Genomic DNA, 17,478 nt, shown 5'->3' on the forward strand with positions numbered 1-17,478 from the left:
CAGTTCCATGATTGGTTTAAGGGAACATGATAATCTCCTGGGCTTTCCTGATTGAAAAGGCCTTAGATAATCCAGTTTCTGGTCAGGTTTCTGACTTCCTTCAGCCTGGGATCTATATGCCCACAGCCAGGAGTTTCCATCCTGCAAAAAAAAAAAAATCTTAATATTGAAGCTAAAATAATTTCTTTCCTTGAAATGAGACATTATAAGACCCTCATTCATGGCCACTGTTGCTTGATTACCATAACCAAATTATGAAGTTTACTTTTGACCGTTGCAATGTAAATGAACCTTATATTCCAAGTCCCTTACCAAAGACATTTTACTTTTTATTCAGCCCTTATTAATTTTCATTTTGGGGATTCTAGTTTTTTTGCCCAGAAGGAGAAACTGCAGACCTATCCCTTTTTAGGGAGTCCCTGCTTACTTTCAGATTGAGTTTAATCACTTGACCAGTGACATAATTAATCATGTTTAATTAATGAAATACCAGTAAAAACTTTAGACATTGACATTCAGGGGAGTGTCCTAGTTGGCGAGCCTATAATTCCATACTAAGAAGCTCCGCATTTCCTCCCACACTTCACTTTGTGTGTTTCCTTTATAATAAAATACAATGAAAAGCATTTCTCTGTGTCAAATTATTGAACCTAAGAGACTAAGGGAACCCCTGAATTTGTAACCATTTGGTAAGAAATACAAGTAGCCTGGAGACTCCCAAAGTGCAGCTTTTAATCTGAAACTCATACCAGAACAGGCATGGATAGTCATCCAGGTGGCCGCAGATCAAGACCATGCCGCCCTTCCTGAGAGACAAGACTTGGTGAATAAAGAAAGGAATTTACTGAGTGAGGGCAGCATTGGTGAGAGGGCAAATCTGAGCCCAGAAATGGACTCCACGAACTGTACAAGATACCAAGCATGTGTAGGGGAGAGACAAAGCATAGGGGATTGAGGAGACTGTCTCTGTGGGACCACAAGGAGACGTGATCCCTTGGGAGGACAGTAGGGGGCAATTTCCTTTCTGGGCAGGCAAGACAGGGCAGGACAGGACAGGACAGGATGACTAGTTTTGTTCTCTGCAGAAGGCTTAAAGACAAGCCGTGATTAACAAGGCAGCGGAAACTAATGAAGTCAGTCAAGACAATTCTTAGATCCTGGTTTAGAAGCTAGGTGTGGCTTGGGCTGATAAAATCTTTTCAGAAGGTCAGATGGGACCAGGCTGGAAGGTTTGGATATACTCCATTTTGTTTATCCATTATCATTTGAACTGTTTTCACCTTTTGGCTGTCTTGGGTAATGAATAATTCTGCTATGCACATTTGCATTCAGGTCTTTGATGGATGTGTTCTTCATTTTATATTTCATTTCTTTTGGGTAGACACCTGGGAGTAGAATCCTAGATTGTAAATATATGTTTAACTTTCAAAGAACTTGCCAAACTCTCCCACAGTGGATATGCCATTTTACATTTTCACCAACACTTGATATTTTCTCTTTTTTTATCATAGCCATTATAGGGGGCATGAAGTGGTGTGTGTCTGTCTCACTGTTGAACTTCTCTAATGCTAGCGGAGCATATTTTTGTGTGATTATTGACCATTCATGTATCTTTGGTGAAATGTCTATTCATAACTTCTGGTCTTTGGAAAATTTAGGTTATTTTGCCTTCTTATGTTTGGACACTTCTTTATGTATGCTGATGTAAGCCCTTTATCATGTATATCAAATGTAAAGACTTCCTTCCCATCTATGGCTTATCTTCTCATTTTATCGATGTATCTTTTAAAGCTAGAAAATGCTTATTTTGATGAAATTCTATGTCATTTGTTTTTTATTTTGTCAATTTTGTTTTGGGTGTTGTATCTTTTATCTTCGCTCAATCTAAGGTCATAAAGATTACTCTTTTAGCTTTTTTATTGTTCAAATGGTTTTTCACTTTAAATTTATGTCTATAATCCATTTTGAGTTCATTTATTATGGTGTGAAGTAAGGATCTGAACGTATGTATCTTTTTGTCTGTGGAATTGTTTAAACACCATTTAAAAAACAACTTTCTTTAATCCCACTAAGTTTCCCTGGCACCATTATAAAAAAAATTGTACTGACCTTAAATATAAGGGCTTATTTCTGAATTTTGTTCGCTCCGTTGAGCTGTATGTGTATCCATCCATATGCCAGTACTAGTACTGTCTTGATTACTGTAGTTTTGTAAGTGGAAAATAAAAGTTCTACTTCGTTCTAGTCCAATATTGTTTTGACTCATCTGGGTCCTTTGAATTTCCAAATGAATTTCAGGATCAACTTGCTGACTTCTGTGGTGTGGGGGAGACTAGAATTTAGGTAGAGATTGCATTGAGTATTTGGGGATAAATCAATTGGGAAGAACTCTTGTTTTGATAAAACTGAGTTTCCAGTTCATGAACATTGGGTGTCTCTATGTTTATTCATATTTTTCTTTTAATTATTTAGAGTTAAAAATGTTATACATGTAGTGGAAGGACTTCTGTGATGATAATCCAGACTCTTGGTATTTCAAGCAAAGAATTGAACAAAACATGCCAATAGTGAAAGGAAAAGGTAGTTTATTAAGTCAAAGTAAAAAGTACACTCCTGAGAGGTAGGAGTGGGCCTGAGTGGACGGAGTGTGACTCACAAGGCCTCAGCAGTTACATTGTGCAAGGTTTATAATTCTGAATGTAGGTCATGTCGTTTGATCATGGGCTGGGCCCACTGATTTCTAGCTGGGCCACTGGTTCATCTCATTGGCTGTATCAACTGTGGCTTAATCAGCTAGACACCCCTAGGTGTGCTGCCTACATTACCTTGGGCAGGGAATTTTCTGCCCTGATGGGTTTTTCTATCTAGCCACATGGGAGGACGCTGGAGGACACTCCACAGCATCCTCCACTTGTTAGCTTTCTCCTGCCTCGTACACAGATAAATAGATGCCACACAGACTTTTACTTGACTTGCTAGGCGGCTTTATAATGACTTCCCATCTCTTTCTGTGTCTCACTGCCTTCCGTTGAAAAATTATTGTGATATTTGGCAATTTTGTGTCAGTGGTTGAATTTAATAAGTATTTCTAGATTCTTTATTTTTCTCCTCTCATGTCTTCTTCAATTTATTCTTTGTTTTGTCAAACTATATCTTTGAGCAGTTCTTTGAGAAATTGTGTTATAAAATTTGATTTTGCTGTCTCCTTCGTTTTGTAGTCAGCCATGTTTTAGGATCAAAATCACTTTCCGTCGAGACTAAGATACAGCTATACTGGCTTTTGTATTCTGTATGTTGAATACAACAATAGATTGGCCGAGAAGTTTGTTGTCAGTATAGTTTATTGTATGGCTTTCTATAAAAGGCAGCATTTTGGAAACTCTTAGGCTGTTTTATTCTTGGCTTTCTCAAAACTAAACACTAGTTGTCTGAAGTCTCTTTCATTTACAGATCCTTTTCACCTTAGATTTTTAGCTTTATTCCTAGGATTTTGTTTTTATTGTTTCTTTTACTTCTACTCTGTGTTCTCTCTTTTCTAGGATTGCTTTTACACAGATGTTGGAGCTTCGTCAGCCTTGCTTTGTACCTCATTTAATCTGTCATGTTGAGAAAAAGATCCTTTGTTCACTTTTCTGGCTCTGTTCGTTTGTTCTTTTCCTATCTATATGCTGTGATGCAACCGATCTCTTACCCTCTTGAGGACATTTATGTTTTTAAACCGACCTCGGTTGGTCCTAATTAAACATTTCATTGAGTATTAATTTTGTTTCTTGGATCGCCTTTCCTTTTTTATGATGTTGTTTTCTCTTAAATATTGATTCTTAGTTTTGTTCTATCTTTCCCGTTTGTAGAAACTGTTTCTGTTTGCATTGTTTACTGCCAGGAGGTTTGGGACATGTTGTTTGTGGGATAGATACCCTTTCTTCCAAGATTGTGGGTTTCTGTCTCTTCTGGGGGGCCAGTAGCAACCTTGGTTGGTTGGTGTCTTATTTCTCTGGTCCCCGTACCACTGTTAGAGTTAAGTCTGGGTGCAGGCAACAATGCCATTTGCTGTTCATCATGAGCAAGTTGAGGAGGAAGGGAGGGTAATCCTGTTCCAAATACAGCTACCAGTAACTCCTTTCTTGGTTGGGGGCTCATTCCCTCTTACTGAATTTGCTACGCTTTAGATTTTTCTAAGTGGTTCCTACCTCCTTAGCTCACTTCTGCACGAGTTATGTGCAGTAGTTTCTTTAGCTTTCAGAACGTTGCTTTTTAAACTAATGAATTCCATCATTCTCTCACTTTTTCTGTTTTACGTTCCTGTTCTGTTTTTCTTTTTTATGTTTCTATTTAGTTTCCCACGTTATGTTTTTGAAGAGGGAAAATATTCACTTATACATAGTTGGATAGTGAAGTTGAAGAAGATATCCATATAAAATTTTTGCCTAATACTGCTTTTTTGTTAAACATGCCCATGTCTAAAATAAAGGATTTAATAAATTTTAACTCGTTTTGGTTATAAAATAGTTTGTGTTTTAGTAATAATAGTTTTTGGTTTTCATTCTGTTTATGGTTTTTGTTTTGGGTTTGTTTTTTGTTTTTTGTTTTGTTTTTTTAATTTTTCCTTTCCCTTTTGTTTTCCAGCTCTTTTGTGCCTTTCAAGATGATAGGTATCTGTACATGGTAATGGAGTACATGCCTGGTGGTGACCTTGTAAACCTTATGAGTAATTACGATGTGCCTGAAAAGTGGGCCAAATTTTACACTGCTGAAGTTGTCCTTGCTCTGGACGCAATACACTCCATGGGTCTCATTCACAGGGACGTGAAGCCCGACAACATGCTCTTGGATAAACACGGACATCTAAAATTAGCAGATTTTGGCACATGTATGAAGATGGATGAAGTAAGTAAGCAAGTGAAAACAAAAATAGATGAAATCTCTCAAATCAGGGCTTTCTAGATATGAGCAGAATTTAATTTAGTTTTGCTTACTGTGTAACATCTCAACAAGATAAAACCAAATTAAAGCCATTTGTTTAGTAATCATTCATCTTAAGTATAAAATACTTCATTAGTAAATTTGGTAAATCTAAGAGAAATACAAACTCTGCTTAGTTATCTTCCTCATAGAATGCTGACAGACGTTTCCCACCTATCAAAAGGGGGAACTATATGTAGAATAATCTAGGACAAGAAGTAGGACATTAAATCTGAATTAAGACACATAGGGAGCCAGCCCTGTGGTCAAGCCATTAACTGAACAAATCCCACGTGGCCGACTGCGGTTCGAAAAACACGCCGGGCACACAATCCCCAAATGCCAGTGGGACAAGACATGAGAGGGGTGCAGCCTGGCGTGCCTGTGGGGGTGCTCACATCATGCACTGTCCCTTTCCGTCTTCCATCTCTGTCTGGTGAGCCTAAGCACCCCCTGGGAAATTTTAAAAATAAATAGAAAACCATGGGCATTTCTACTACCATTATTATTTTTGTATCTTTCTTTTAAAAAATGATAAGTTTCTTTTTCCTTAAAGTTCATGCCACCTTTGTGACATTTACTTTCACTGATTATCCTTTCTTCATCAGCAACCCATCTTCTTCCAAGCTCTGCTCAGATTTTATTTTATCTGAAAAGTTCTCCCTGAAACCAACCTGACTGGTCACTCTTCTAACTGTCATAAAGCCTTCTTTAACTTCGACTGTGTGCTGTGTCTATCTTTGTCTTAGTCTATCCAGCTAAAACTCAACATCCCTTTACTTTTCCGTCCTCTCCACGGAATGTTACTGTATTCTGCAAGCATTAATCACTGTTTAATGGGTGAAGTATTTGGACCCAAAGCTCCCTCTTGTGGTTTTCAGCATGATATAGTAAGAGGTGATTAACAGTAAAAATGATCATTAACAAAAATGAAGTATTAAATAATTTTCTAATAGATGTCTAAACATTTTTCGTGTCTATTGTACATAATCTCTGATTTTTATGTGTTAAACTTCCATGAGTATGTTCTTATTTTAACTAAACCAAAAGCTTTTGGAGATAGAGTAGGGAGCAGAGGATAAATCATACCAAATGTTTTTAAGAAGGATAAGAGTGGTTATGAAAAGGAAGGTGTAGAATGTGAGAATATGGGGTGGATCAGGACAGTGTTTGTATTTACAGAAAATTTTATAAACATACAAGCAGATACTAAATTTGCTATTGGAATATCTGAAATCATCTGTTTTAGGCAGAATAAAATATGGCTTATCTAGTTTTGTTTACTGTTTTTAAATTCAGGAGCAAATGCTTGATTATACTTCTTGGTTCACACTATTATCATGAGTAGTCTATACAGTGACTCCATCTTGGTTTTATTTTGTTTTCTTCCTTTCTGCTTCATTCTCTTTCCTCTTCCTAATAACAGCCACTGTACTGCATTTACCATGTGCTTTTGCAGAGTACTAGCACAGCATGCATTTATAAAATGTATTTTCGTATAAGCAGCACATTGGAATAGGTATCACTTTAATTTGCATTTGTCATTCAGCATTGTTTGATATATATCTCTCCTAAATGCAGATTAGCTAACTGCTTCTTATTGTTGCTTACCATTCCATACTATCTGCCTTTCTGTTTACATTCTGAATCCCCGGTGCTGGCTTCCTAGGTCACCTCTAATTCCCTGCTACCAGCAGTATTGTCTTGAGCACAGTCTACATGCCCTGTGTACCCTGACGGGGCTTTCTCTACAGTATAACCCAGGTGTGAGACTGCCGTGTCTGAGGGCCATAACATGTTGTTGATGTTCAGAACGACTGTAATGCCCATAACCTCTTAGTGCATGAGTGACCTCGTCCCCCCAATCTTCTTGAACGCTACTGTTTTAGTGCTCTAAATATATTACATGTGCCACTGGTGTGGAGTAGGAGCTTTTAAAATTTGTATTTACTGGGGCCAGCAGGTGGGGTGGAGGTAAAGGGACTCGATGTCCCACTTGGCTTACTGTCAAGTTCTGAACCTGGCAGCTTGAAAATCACACTGGGTGTGCATGCATGTGTGCCCAAAATCCTGAGAGGAAAATGGAAGAGAAGGGATTTTGATGTTTTCATTCTCCCGGGGGGGGGGGAGGTGATTTTTCAGTCTCTCTCTCTCTCTCTTTCTCTCTCTGGTGAGTGTTATTGTTATTTATCTTATAGATAATAGTGATAATAGAGATATTATAATAGATCATTATTCTTTTTTTAAAGAATTTTTTATTTAATTTCATTTGTTATTGTTATTGTTATTATTATTTTTTAATTTAACTAGAGAGAGAAAGGGAAAAAGAGAAAGCAAACCACTAGGTCTGGAACTTTAACGGCAGTCGCCATGTGGAAGTCTAGTGCCTTTAACCACCATGCCACCTACTGGCCCCATCATTGTTCTCTTTTTCCGTCCCTTCCTTTTCTTTTTTTGTCCTTTGATACTTTTCATATTGGCTTCTTGTAGGAGCTAACAAGTGATGTGGTGGTTAAGGCACTGTATTCCCACATAGCTGATCATGGTTTGAGTCCTGGACCTGGCAGGTCCTAAGAGGAGAGTGGAGGAGAAGAAATTGTGGCAAAGGGAAAAAGAGAAAGCAAACCACTAGGTCTGGAACTTTAACGGCAGTCGCCATGTGGAAGTCTAGTGCCTTTAACCACCATGCCACCTGCTGGCCCCATCATTGTTCTCTTTTTCCGTCCCTTCCTTTTCTTTTTTTGTCCTTTGATACTTTTCATATTGGCTTCTTGTAGGAGCTAACAAGTGATGTGGTGGTTAAGGCACTGTATTCCCACATAGCTGATCATGGTTTGAGTCCTGGACCTGGCAGGTCCTAAGAGGAGAGTGGAGGAGAAGAAATTGTGGCATGGCTGTTCCTCCCTGGGCATGATTTCTCACTTTCTCTCTCACTGTCTCTGTCTCTTTCTCTCTCTCTCCAGTGAGCACATATACCCCAAGGCAAAAACCGTTATTTTAAAAACAAACAAACAAACAAAAAACTGGCTTCTTATAGGGCAGCGCGTGGCATAGTGGATAAGGCGTCCGACCCCCACATGGCTGACCCTGGTTTGAGTTCCGGACCTGACATCTTGAAAATTATGCCAGGCGTGTGCACATGTGTGCCCCAAATCCCTGGAGAACGGAAGAGAAAGAATCGTGGTGTGGGCATCCCAACTGAGGGGGGTGATTTCTCACTTCCCCTCTCATTGTGTCTCTCTCTCTAGCAAACATACATGCCCTATAGCAAAAACCTTAAAAACAAACAAACAAACAAAAACTTGGCTTCCTGTTGATGTACAGGAATTCCTTATATAATGCAGGCAGTGATTCCACAGATATTGCTGATGACATCTTCCAGTCTGCTACCTAGCTGTGTCTGCATCTCAATAAACATCCTTAATCCCAGTGTAGTGAAGAACAGGCTCAGCTGCTGTGGTGCCACAGTAACCAAATGTCCCGCAGGGCTGGAAGCCTATGGATGACCACAAGTTCAGATCCCCAGGTTGGCCTGAAAATATGCCAGGCATTTGGGTGCCCCGGATTCTAAAGAGCTGGAGGGGTGGGGAAAGGGGGTCATGGCGTGATCGAGCTCTGTCAGGGTGTTCTCTCCTCCCGCGTTATCTGTGATTGATTTAAGAACAAAAGATGTTAAAAGTACTGAACTTGAAAAAAGCTGGTTGTTTTACTCCAAGCCTTCAACTCTTAAGTGATGTTACTAAAGAGCATGATTCTAGTAACAAAGGAGTTTATTTAAATTAAGAACTACACTACCTAGAATTTATAATTTTGCTAGTTGTTAATACAAAGAGTCTTATTGCAAGTTTCAGGGTCATTGCTTGGTGCTTGCCCTTGGTCACGGCTACCCTACCAGGGCCCTGAGAAGTGCTCCAAGTTCTTTCTCACTGACCTGTAACAGGATTGGCAAGCTGGAGGTCAGGCTAAATCTGGCCAGTGGCTTGGTTTTATACCACTTACGTGCTAAAAATTATTTTTACATGTTTAAAAAAGGAGGAAGAGGGCCAGTTCAGTAGTGACTTGTAACCTACCACTCAGGTGAGGTGGTCCCTGTGGAAGTGTGCAGGTGTGGTTCGTGGCTCAATTTTCACATGCCAGGAGCCACAGCCACGATCCTGGGAAAGCTCGTGGGGAGTGGGGCCTGGAGGCTGTGGTGAAAAACCCTATTGAAGGTGCATGTCTTTTTCACTCTCACACTATCATAAAAGAAATAAACTAAAAACAAAAAAAGGGAATAAAAATGTACAGCACACCCTTTGTGGCGCAGAAAGCTTAAAATCTGTATGCCTGACTCTGTATAAGAAAAGTTTGACAACCCCTTATCTGTGAAAACAAATGGTCAAACTATTTTTTTAATGGATTTTTTTTTTTTTTTAAATTCATCAGAGAGAGGGTCCAACAGGTGGCCTGATGGTTAAGGGCACTGGACTCCCACATGGCCAACCATAGTTTGAGTCCCAGACCTGGCGGCTTGGACCTGGCAGCCTGCTCTCTTTCTCTTTCTCCCTCTCTGGTCCAATTAAAATAAATAAAGTTAAGTAAAATAATTCTTTTTTAAAAAAAAATTAATCAGAGAGAACGAGCGAGGCAAGCAAAGGGAGGACCCCAAATGGTCCTACAATCCACTTTTACTCTCAGCCAGCCAGGATCCTGGGCCTGAGTGCACCCGGCATGTGAGATTCCTGGCCCCACGATCCTGGGAATCTGCGCAGCCTGGCACCCACTCACTGCACCCCCTCTTTGGTTAGTTTGCTATAGAATGCATGCCCTTGCCAGAGAGAAACAGACAGAGGGAAAGTGAGAAGTCACCCCCCAGGAGGGTTGCCACACCACAGTCCCTTCTTCTCCATTCTTCTCTTGGGATTTCATGCACACGCGCACACGCATGGCATGATTTTTCAAGCCACTAGGTCTGGGACTCGAACTGTGCAGCTAGCCATGTGGGATCCAGTGCCTTAACCTCCATGCCACCTCTGGCCTTTTCGGCACTGTCTTGTTCATCTTTGTGTGGATGAAGTAATTCACACACAGTGTTACTCTGATGGTTTGATCAGTTATTTTCATAAATTAAAAAAAAAATTATGTTCAAACTAAAATGACTTCTGTTTTTTATTTGACATATGCTTGGAAAAATAAAATCTATGAGTTATTTTTCCTGATTTGAGGATGAATAATGAGATTGTTTTTGAAGCAATTCACATGTCTAACACATTTTATAGCACTTCAATAAAAAATTAAATAAATCATGTTTACAAAATATGTTGAACTTTCTTTTCCAACATGATCATAATACTTACTATTTTAGTTGGTTTTATATTTTGTTTATAAGAAATATGAGTAAAGAAAATGAAGAGCCGTGAAATTAATTTTACAACCTGTGCCAGCTGGGTGAAGGTCGTGGGGAAAGGATGTTACGTAGCGCTGCACCACTTAGTGAGGCCGCTTCGCAGCACACGCACAGCCCCGTCACGCTTCTTATCCTTATCAAGTATCCTGATAAATAAGAACCATTTATTGTTACAACTTCCAAAGAGGGCCCTTAGTCTTTTATCGTTTTGTTTGTTTGTTTTTAAAGATTTTTGCCATATGATGTTATACTTGCAGGAAAGAGACAGACAGGGAATGATCACCCTCGGGGAGATGGCCATGCCACAATCCCTTCTCCTCTATTTTCCTCTCAGTATTTTGGGCATATGTGCATAGGCACACCTAGTGTGTTTTTCAAGCCATGGAGTCTGGGACTTGAACCGTGGATTCAGCCATGTGGGATCTAGTGCCTTTACCACCATGCCACCTGCTGGCCCCTTTGTCATCTTAACTGCTTCAGTTCCTTATGGAGATAACAAAACTTCCTGTCTCTAAGGACTCTTCTTTCTCCCAAGCCAAGTACCTTAAGACCACATTTTATAGTACTAGTTTACAGTGTGAGAAGTAAGAAAAAGAAACAAAAGTTAGTTTGCATGGAATCTCTTTGGAGAGAGATTTCCTTTTTTTCATTCAGGAAGTGTTCTTTATTTTATGAGCTGAAAATTATCCTTGATAATCTGCACATTCCTATGCATTTCACACTGCATTTATCCTCTATCCCACAGCAGTGAAGCTCTGTTGGCAGCATATTCGGCACTGTATGTACAATAAACGAGTTAGTTTCCCTTACATGTGGTCTTACACTGACCTGTTTTTTATCTTTGCTGTTTACCTAGGCAGGCATGGTACACTGTGACACAGCAGTTGGGACACCTGATTATATATCACCTGAGGTTCTGAAATCTCAAGGGGGTGATGGTTACTATGGGCGAGAATGTGATTGGTGGTCTGTAGGTGTTTTCCTTTTTGAGATGCTAGTGGGTAAGTAAATATTTTCATTTTTTTCCTCTTTTATAATTTTCTGTTTACATTTCCTTGTACATCTCTGTGGGGTATAATGCAGATTTCCAAAGCATGCGTGCAGTGTGCAGTAATCAAACCAAGGATACTATCATGTTCATCGTTCTCTGCACAGCACACATTCTGGGTACCGGTAGTTTTTGCTCTGCTGGTCTTCCTTCCTCCTCCCTCCCTCCCTCTTTTCTTCTTTTTGAGATATAGATATACAGATACAGGTGTCTATAGGCACAGTTATTTAGATACAGCTATCTGTATCTATATACATACAGAGAGATAGATAGGGATATGTAGATGGCTATTTATACAGGTGTCTCAATCATGTAGATATATATAGTGTGTGTGTGTGTGTGTATGAATAATATTCTACAACCAGTGTTGCCCCTTCTTTCTATATTCCTGTGTCTGTTAAACACTTTTTTCCTCAGCCCCTCCTACCTCGCCCCAACTTTTGTTTTTTTATCCAAAGCATTTTATAGCTCTTTAAGTTAGGAATTTGAAACTATAAAAAAAATGATTACCTGTGTCCTAGGGATGAATTGAAATTCCTGGAACCTCTAATTAGTAGTTCAGTCAGCTCTCTGTATCCTTGGGTTCCACATCTGTGAATTGAACTATGAATATTTGGGAAAGAAAACAATAAAATGAAAATGATACAACTATGAAATATTAGAAATAGGAATGTAGTGTAACAACCGTTTATGCAGTCCTGGGTCGTGTGAGTTACTCCAGCGATGACCCACAGGTGAGGGCTGCAGGTGCGGAGGTTATATCCAGATCCTGTGCTGTGTTACTCACGGGGGTTTTAGTCTCTGCATGAGCTCCTGGAGCCAGTTCTCCACAGATACCAAGGAAGGAGTGTATTTGACATGACAGTTTGCTAACAGGAAAGTTAATACCAAGTCTGTTATGGGCAGTGATTGAGAAGAATAAGTGCAACATGAAAGGAACTGGAAATATATTGCTGGGAAATAGTTCGCTATTAGACTTAAAAAAATAAAATATTAGAGGACCAGCAGATGGCATAATAGTTATGTCTCTGGATCCCACGTGCCCGACTATGGTTTGAGTCCCAGACCCAGTGGCTTAAAACTCACACTGGGCACCCATGTGTGCATGCCTAAGATCCTGAGAGGAGAATGGAGGAGAAAGCACTGTGGCATGGCCATCCTTTTGGGAGGGTGGTTTCTCACTTTCTCATTCTGTGTCTCTTTCTCTGGCAAGCACACATGCCCGACAGCAAAACTTTCTCTTATTTTAACCAAATCAAAATGTGAAAGGCTGGCAGCTCTCTCTCTCTCTCTTTCTCTTTTTATCTCTCTCTGTCTCTGGTGAGCATGTGTTCTCTATAGCAAAATTAAAAGAAATAATAGTAATAGGGGCCAACAGGTGGCATGGTGATTAGGACACTGGACTCCCACATGGCCAAACACAGTTGGAGTCTCGGACCTGGTGGCTTGCTTTCTACTTTTCCTTTCTTTTTCTGTCTCTTTCTCTCTCTTTCTGGTGAGTGTGTGTGTCCTGTAATAAATCGAAAAAAATCTTAAAAAAAAATCAAATAATTCTTTAACAACAAGAAATTGGTAGTATAAAATCTGTACAATAATAGAGGATGGTTATTGCTAAAATAATCAGGTATTTTTGTTAAATCCCAAATTTAAATAGGAATTACTATAGAACTTTTTGGTGCCATAAATTCCCTTTTCTGGACCAGCCAGTGGCATGGTGGTTTAGATGGTTGGATCCCACATGGCCAACTGTGGTTTGAGTCCCTGACCTGGCAGCTTGAAACACAAGCTGGGTGCCTGGGCACATGCCCCAAATCCTTAAAGGAGAGTGGAGAAGGGATGGTGATGAGGCCATCACCCCTGAGGGGTACTTTCTTACTTTCCCTCCTTTTCTCTGTCTCTTTATCTCTCTCTGGTGAGCACACATGCCCTATAGCAAAAATTTAAAAATAGCCTTGGGACCAGCAGATGGCTTAATGGTTATGTTGCTGGACTCCCACGTATTTGACTGCAGTTTGAGTCCCTTAACCAGAAAGCTTAAAACTCACACCAGGTGTGTGTGCATGTGTGCCCGAAATCCTGAGAGGAAAATGGAGGGAAGGGATCGCAGCATGGCCATCCCCTCTGGGGGGTGCTTTCTTTCTTTCTGTCTCTCTGTCTCTCCTGTGAGTGCATGCACCCTATAGCAAAAGAGAAAAGAAGAGCAAAGCCTCGTGTCGATGCCATTTTGTGTGAGTAGCACTGATGGTGTTCGCTCCTCCTCCTGTCGCAGTATGACCTGCTTCGTCTTGGGCCTTTGTCTTTGTGCTGAGGCTCTGTGGACTCTGTGGTCTCAGGCAGCTGTTTTTTCACTCTGCCCTGATCCGATGCATTTGGTTGTATCTCGTAATTGTTTGAAAGTATGGGCTATATTCCCTTAGTTGCCTAAACTCTCCTAGGGATTTAGAAAGTGAGGTGCTTTTGAGGAAGTGACTTGGCTCATTTGAAAAGTTCAAAATCCTATTTAAATTCCCCCCACTGTTTTCAACTGTGAGAGCTGGGGTTGAGTTTGAATGGCAGAGATCTGCAGTGTTCTGAGCCCGTGGGGAGTGTGCTCTGGTTGGTTGGCACTGGACTTCATTTAATGGGTTCTATTTATGAAAATGGCACAAGAAAATCTTGAATTCGAAGCTCCTCTTCACCCACCTTTGAAAACATACAAAAAATAGCTACCCGAATACCCGTTTTGAACTTTTGGGTTGGCTGATATGGGAAGGTCTGGTTTACACTAAAGTTACTTGTGGTATAGGCATGCCGTGGCAGGACCGCTAGCCCTGGTGGTTTTATTATTATTATTTTTAAAGAGTTATTTTATTTTATTTATTATTATTGTTATTAGTTTTTAAATTTGACCAGAGAAAGTCAGAGAGAGAGAAGGAAAGTGAGAAAGCAGGCTGCCAGGTCCTGACGCAAACTGCGGTCGGTCATGTGGGAGTGGCGCGCCCTCAGCACCATGCCACCTGCTCCCGCCCCGTGGTTGTAGAGGCTGGTGGTGAGGGTGGTGCCTCAGCCTTTCCCATCTGTACACTTGCTTCTGCGCCTCTTTCCCATGGCCTTATCAACAGGAGTACTGCATCGAGAGACCATTTCTCCACTTTCCAGTCTTAGGCAGCTCACACGCTCTCCTGGGGGCTAGCTTCCTCCCGCACAGAATGCTTGAGTAGTTCTAACTCCCAGAGCAGCCCGGCCCAGCCGTCTTGATGGCAGTGACTCACACCTGCACCATCAAGTGTGGTAGTCACGGCCACACCAAGCATTTAAAGTGTGACTAGTGAACCTAGAACACAGCCTCTTCCATTTTCTTTAGTTTCAGTTTCCCTGTGAAGTCCCGCCACCCGGCTGGTGGCTGTTGTGTCGCACGTCCACCGTGATCTCAAGATTCAAGATGCCGGGCCAGCCAAAGCATTGAAGGGCTGTGACGAGTCCCACCGCACTTCAGAATCTTTGTCTTGAGTTATTCAGTAAATAGTTTTCTTGCCTTTGTTTTTAAACACCCAACAAGTTCCCGGATTCACGCAGGTTGTACTTTAGCTTTAAGGCCGCGTGCGGAGGCCTGGCTGAAGTTCACACATGCTCTTTGTGTAGGCGTCATTTCTGTGGGGATCTCTGACCCCTGCACCATTCATCCCTCTGTGTGCGAACATGTAAACTTAACATGTTTAAATGTTAGATGAGGGTCCCGCGTGTGGCGTGGTGGTTATAGTGGGTCGCAGTTCAAGACTCGGACCTGCCGGCTCGCTTTCTCACTTTCGCTTTCTTTTTTTCTGTCTCTCTCTGGTCAAATTAAAAGTAAACAAAATAATAACAAAATAATTCTATTTTAAAAAAGAAAAATATGTTAGGCGACGATAAGTGTTTAGTTTGTACTTTCTATTCTACTTAATATATTCTTTCTTGTAATTTTAGGGGATACTCCATTTTATGCAGATTCACTTGTAGGAACATATAGCAAAATCATGGATCATAAGAATTCATTATGTTTTCCTGAAGATGCAGAAATTTCAAAGCATGCGAAGAATCTCATCTGTGCCTTCTTAACCGATAGGTAATGTGTAATGTACATTTAATTTATTTGTAGAGAAGACCTTTTACTTTGAAATTTGTAGAAATGAAAGCATATCGAACTTACCTGCATCTGAAACCAGCCTCTTTCTCTCGTTGTTTATTATTATTGTTATTAGTTTTTAAATTTGACCAGAGAAAGTCAGAGAGAGAGAAGGAAAGTGAGAAAGCAGGCTGCCAGGTCCTGACGCAAACTGCGGTCGGTCATGTGGGAGTGGCGCGCCCTCAGCACCATGCCACCTGCTCCCGCCCCGTGGTTGTAGAGGCTGGTGGTGAGGGTGGTGCCTCAGCCTTTCCCATCTGTACACTTGCTTCTGCGCCTCTTTCCCATGGCCTTATCAACAGGAGTACTGCATCGAGAGACCATTTCTCCACTTTCCAGTCTTAGGCAGCTCACACGCTCTCCTGGGGGCTAGCTTCCTCCCGCACAGAATGCTTGAGTAGTTCTAACTCCCAGAGCAGCCCGGCCCAGCCGTCTTGATGGCAGTGACTCACACCTGCACCATCAAGTGTGGTAGTCACGGCCACACCAAGCATTTAAAGTGTGACTAGTGAACCTAGAACACAGCCTCTTCCATTTTCTTTAGTTTCAGTTTCCCTGTGAAGTCCCGCCACCCGGCTGGTGGCTGTTGTGTCGCACGTCCACCGTGATCTCAAGATTCAAGATGCCGGGCCAGCCAAAGCATTGAAGGGCTGTGACGAGTCCCACCGCACTTCAGAATCTTTGTCTTGAGTTATTCAGTAAATAGTTTTCTTGCCTTTGTTTTTAAACACCCAACAAGTTCCCGGATTCACGCAGGTTGTACTTTAGCTTTAAGGCCGCGTGCGGAGGCCTGGCTGAAGTTCACACATGCTCTTTGTGTAGGCGTCATTTCTGTGGGGATCTCTGACCCCTGCACCATTCATCCCTCTGTGTGCGAACATGTAAACTTAACATGTTTAAATGTTAGATGAGGGTCCCGCGTGTGGCGTGGTGGTTATAGTGGGTCGCAGTTCAAGACTCGGACCTGCCGGCTCGCTTTCTCACTTTCGCTTTCTTTTTTTCTGTCTCTCTCTGGTCAAATTAAAAGTAAACAAAATAATAACAAAATAATTCTATTTTAAAAAAGAAAAATATGTTAGGCGACGATAAGTGTTTAGTTTGTACTTTCTATTCTACTTAATATATTCTTTCTTGTAATTTTAGGGGATACTCCATTTTATGCAGATTCACTTGTAGGAACATATAGCAAAATCATGGATCATAAGAATTCATTATGTTTTCCTGAAGATGCAGAAATTTCAAAGCATGCGAAGAATCTCATCTGTGCCTTCTTAACCGATAGGTAATGTGTAATGTACATTTAATTTATTTGTAGAGAAGACCTTTTACTTTGAAATTTGTAGAAATGAAAGCATATCGAACTTACCTGCATCTGAAACCAGCCTCTTTCTCTCGTTGTCTAATTCGCATGTAGTTCTGAGTTAGCTTTTTCCTGCTGCTAAGCCTGGTGTCGGGATACCCTTGCAATTTTGCGTGTGCAGCCTACTTGTAATCTAACTCACAAAAGAAAGCATGGGACTTGGTAAAATAATACATTTGAAAAAAATAAAGTGTTTGATCTCATTTTACCCTCTGAGGTGGTGACAGTCTGTGTTACTCTTTTTTTTTGGAGAGGTTTTCGCTATAGAGCACTTGCGCTCGCCAGACAGACAGAGATAGACAGAGAGACAGAAAGCGAGAAATCACCCCCCAGGGGGGATGGTCACGCCGCAATCCCTTCTCCTCCATTCTCCTCTCGGGATCTTGGGCACACACGCACACGCGCCCCGCGTGAGTTTTAAGCCACCGGGTCCGGGACGCGAACCGCGGTCGACTGTGGGAGTCCAGCGACATAGCCATTACGCTAACTGCTGGTTCCCAGTCTGTGTTACTCTTGACTGTACAGTTTTGGAGAGGAGAGCATTCTGTGTCCATAATTACTTAGCAGGTTATGGTCTTAGA

General features: G+C 41.1%; 1 protein-coding gene across 1 annotated transcript in view; it reads left to right on the plus strand.

The window, feature by feature from the left end:
- Positions 1-17,478, plus strand: part of ROCK2 (Rho associated coiled-coil containing protein kinase 2) — a 158,489-nt gene that overhangs the window by 93,960 nt on the left and 47,051 nt on the right. Inside the window, 3 exon segments of the mRNA XM_027773604.1 lie at positions 4,627-4,887; positions 11,205-11,349; positions 15,339-15,477. Coding sequence (XP_027629405.1) covers positions 4,627-4,887; positions 11,205-11,349; positions 15,339-15,477 — 545 coding nt within the window.

This window comes from Tupaia chinensis, unplaced genomic scaffold (assembly GCF_000334495.1).
Source record: "Tupaia chinensis unplaced genomic scaffold, TupChi_1.0 Scaffold000045_1, whole genome shotgun sequence".
Taxonomy (NCBI): Eukaryota; Metazoa; Chordata; class Mammalia; order Scandentia; family Tupaiidae; genus Tupaia; species Tupaia belangeri.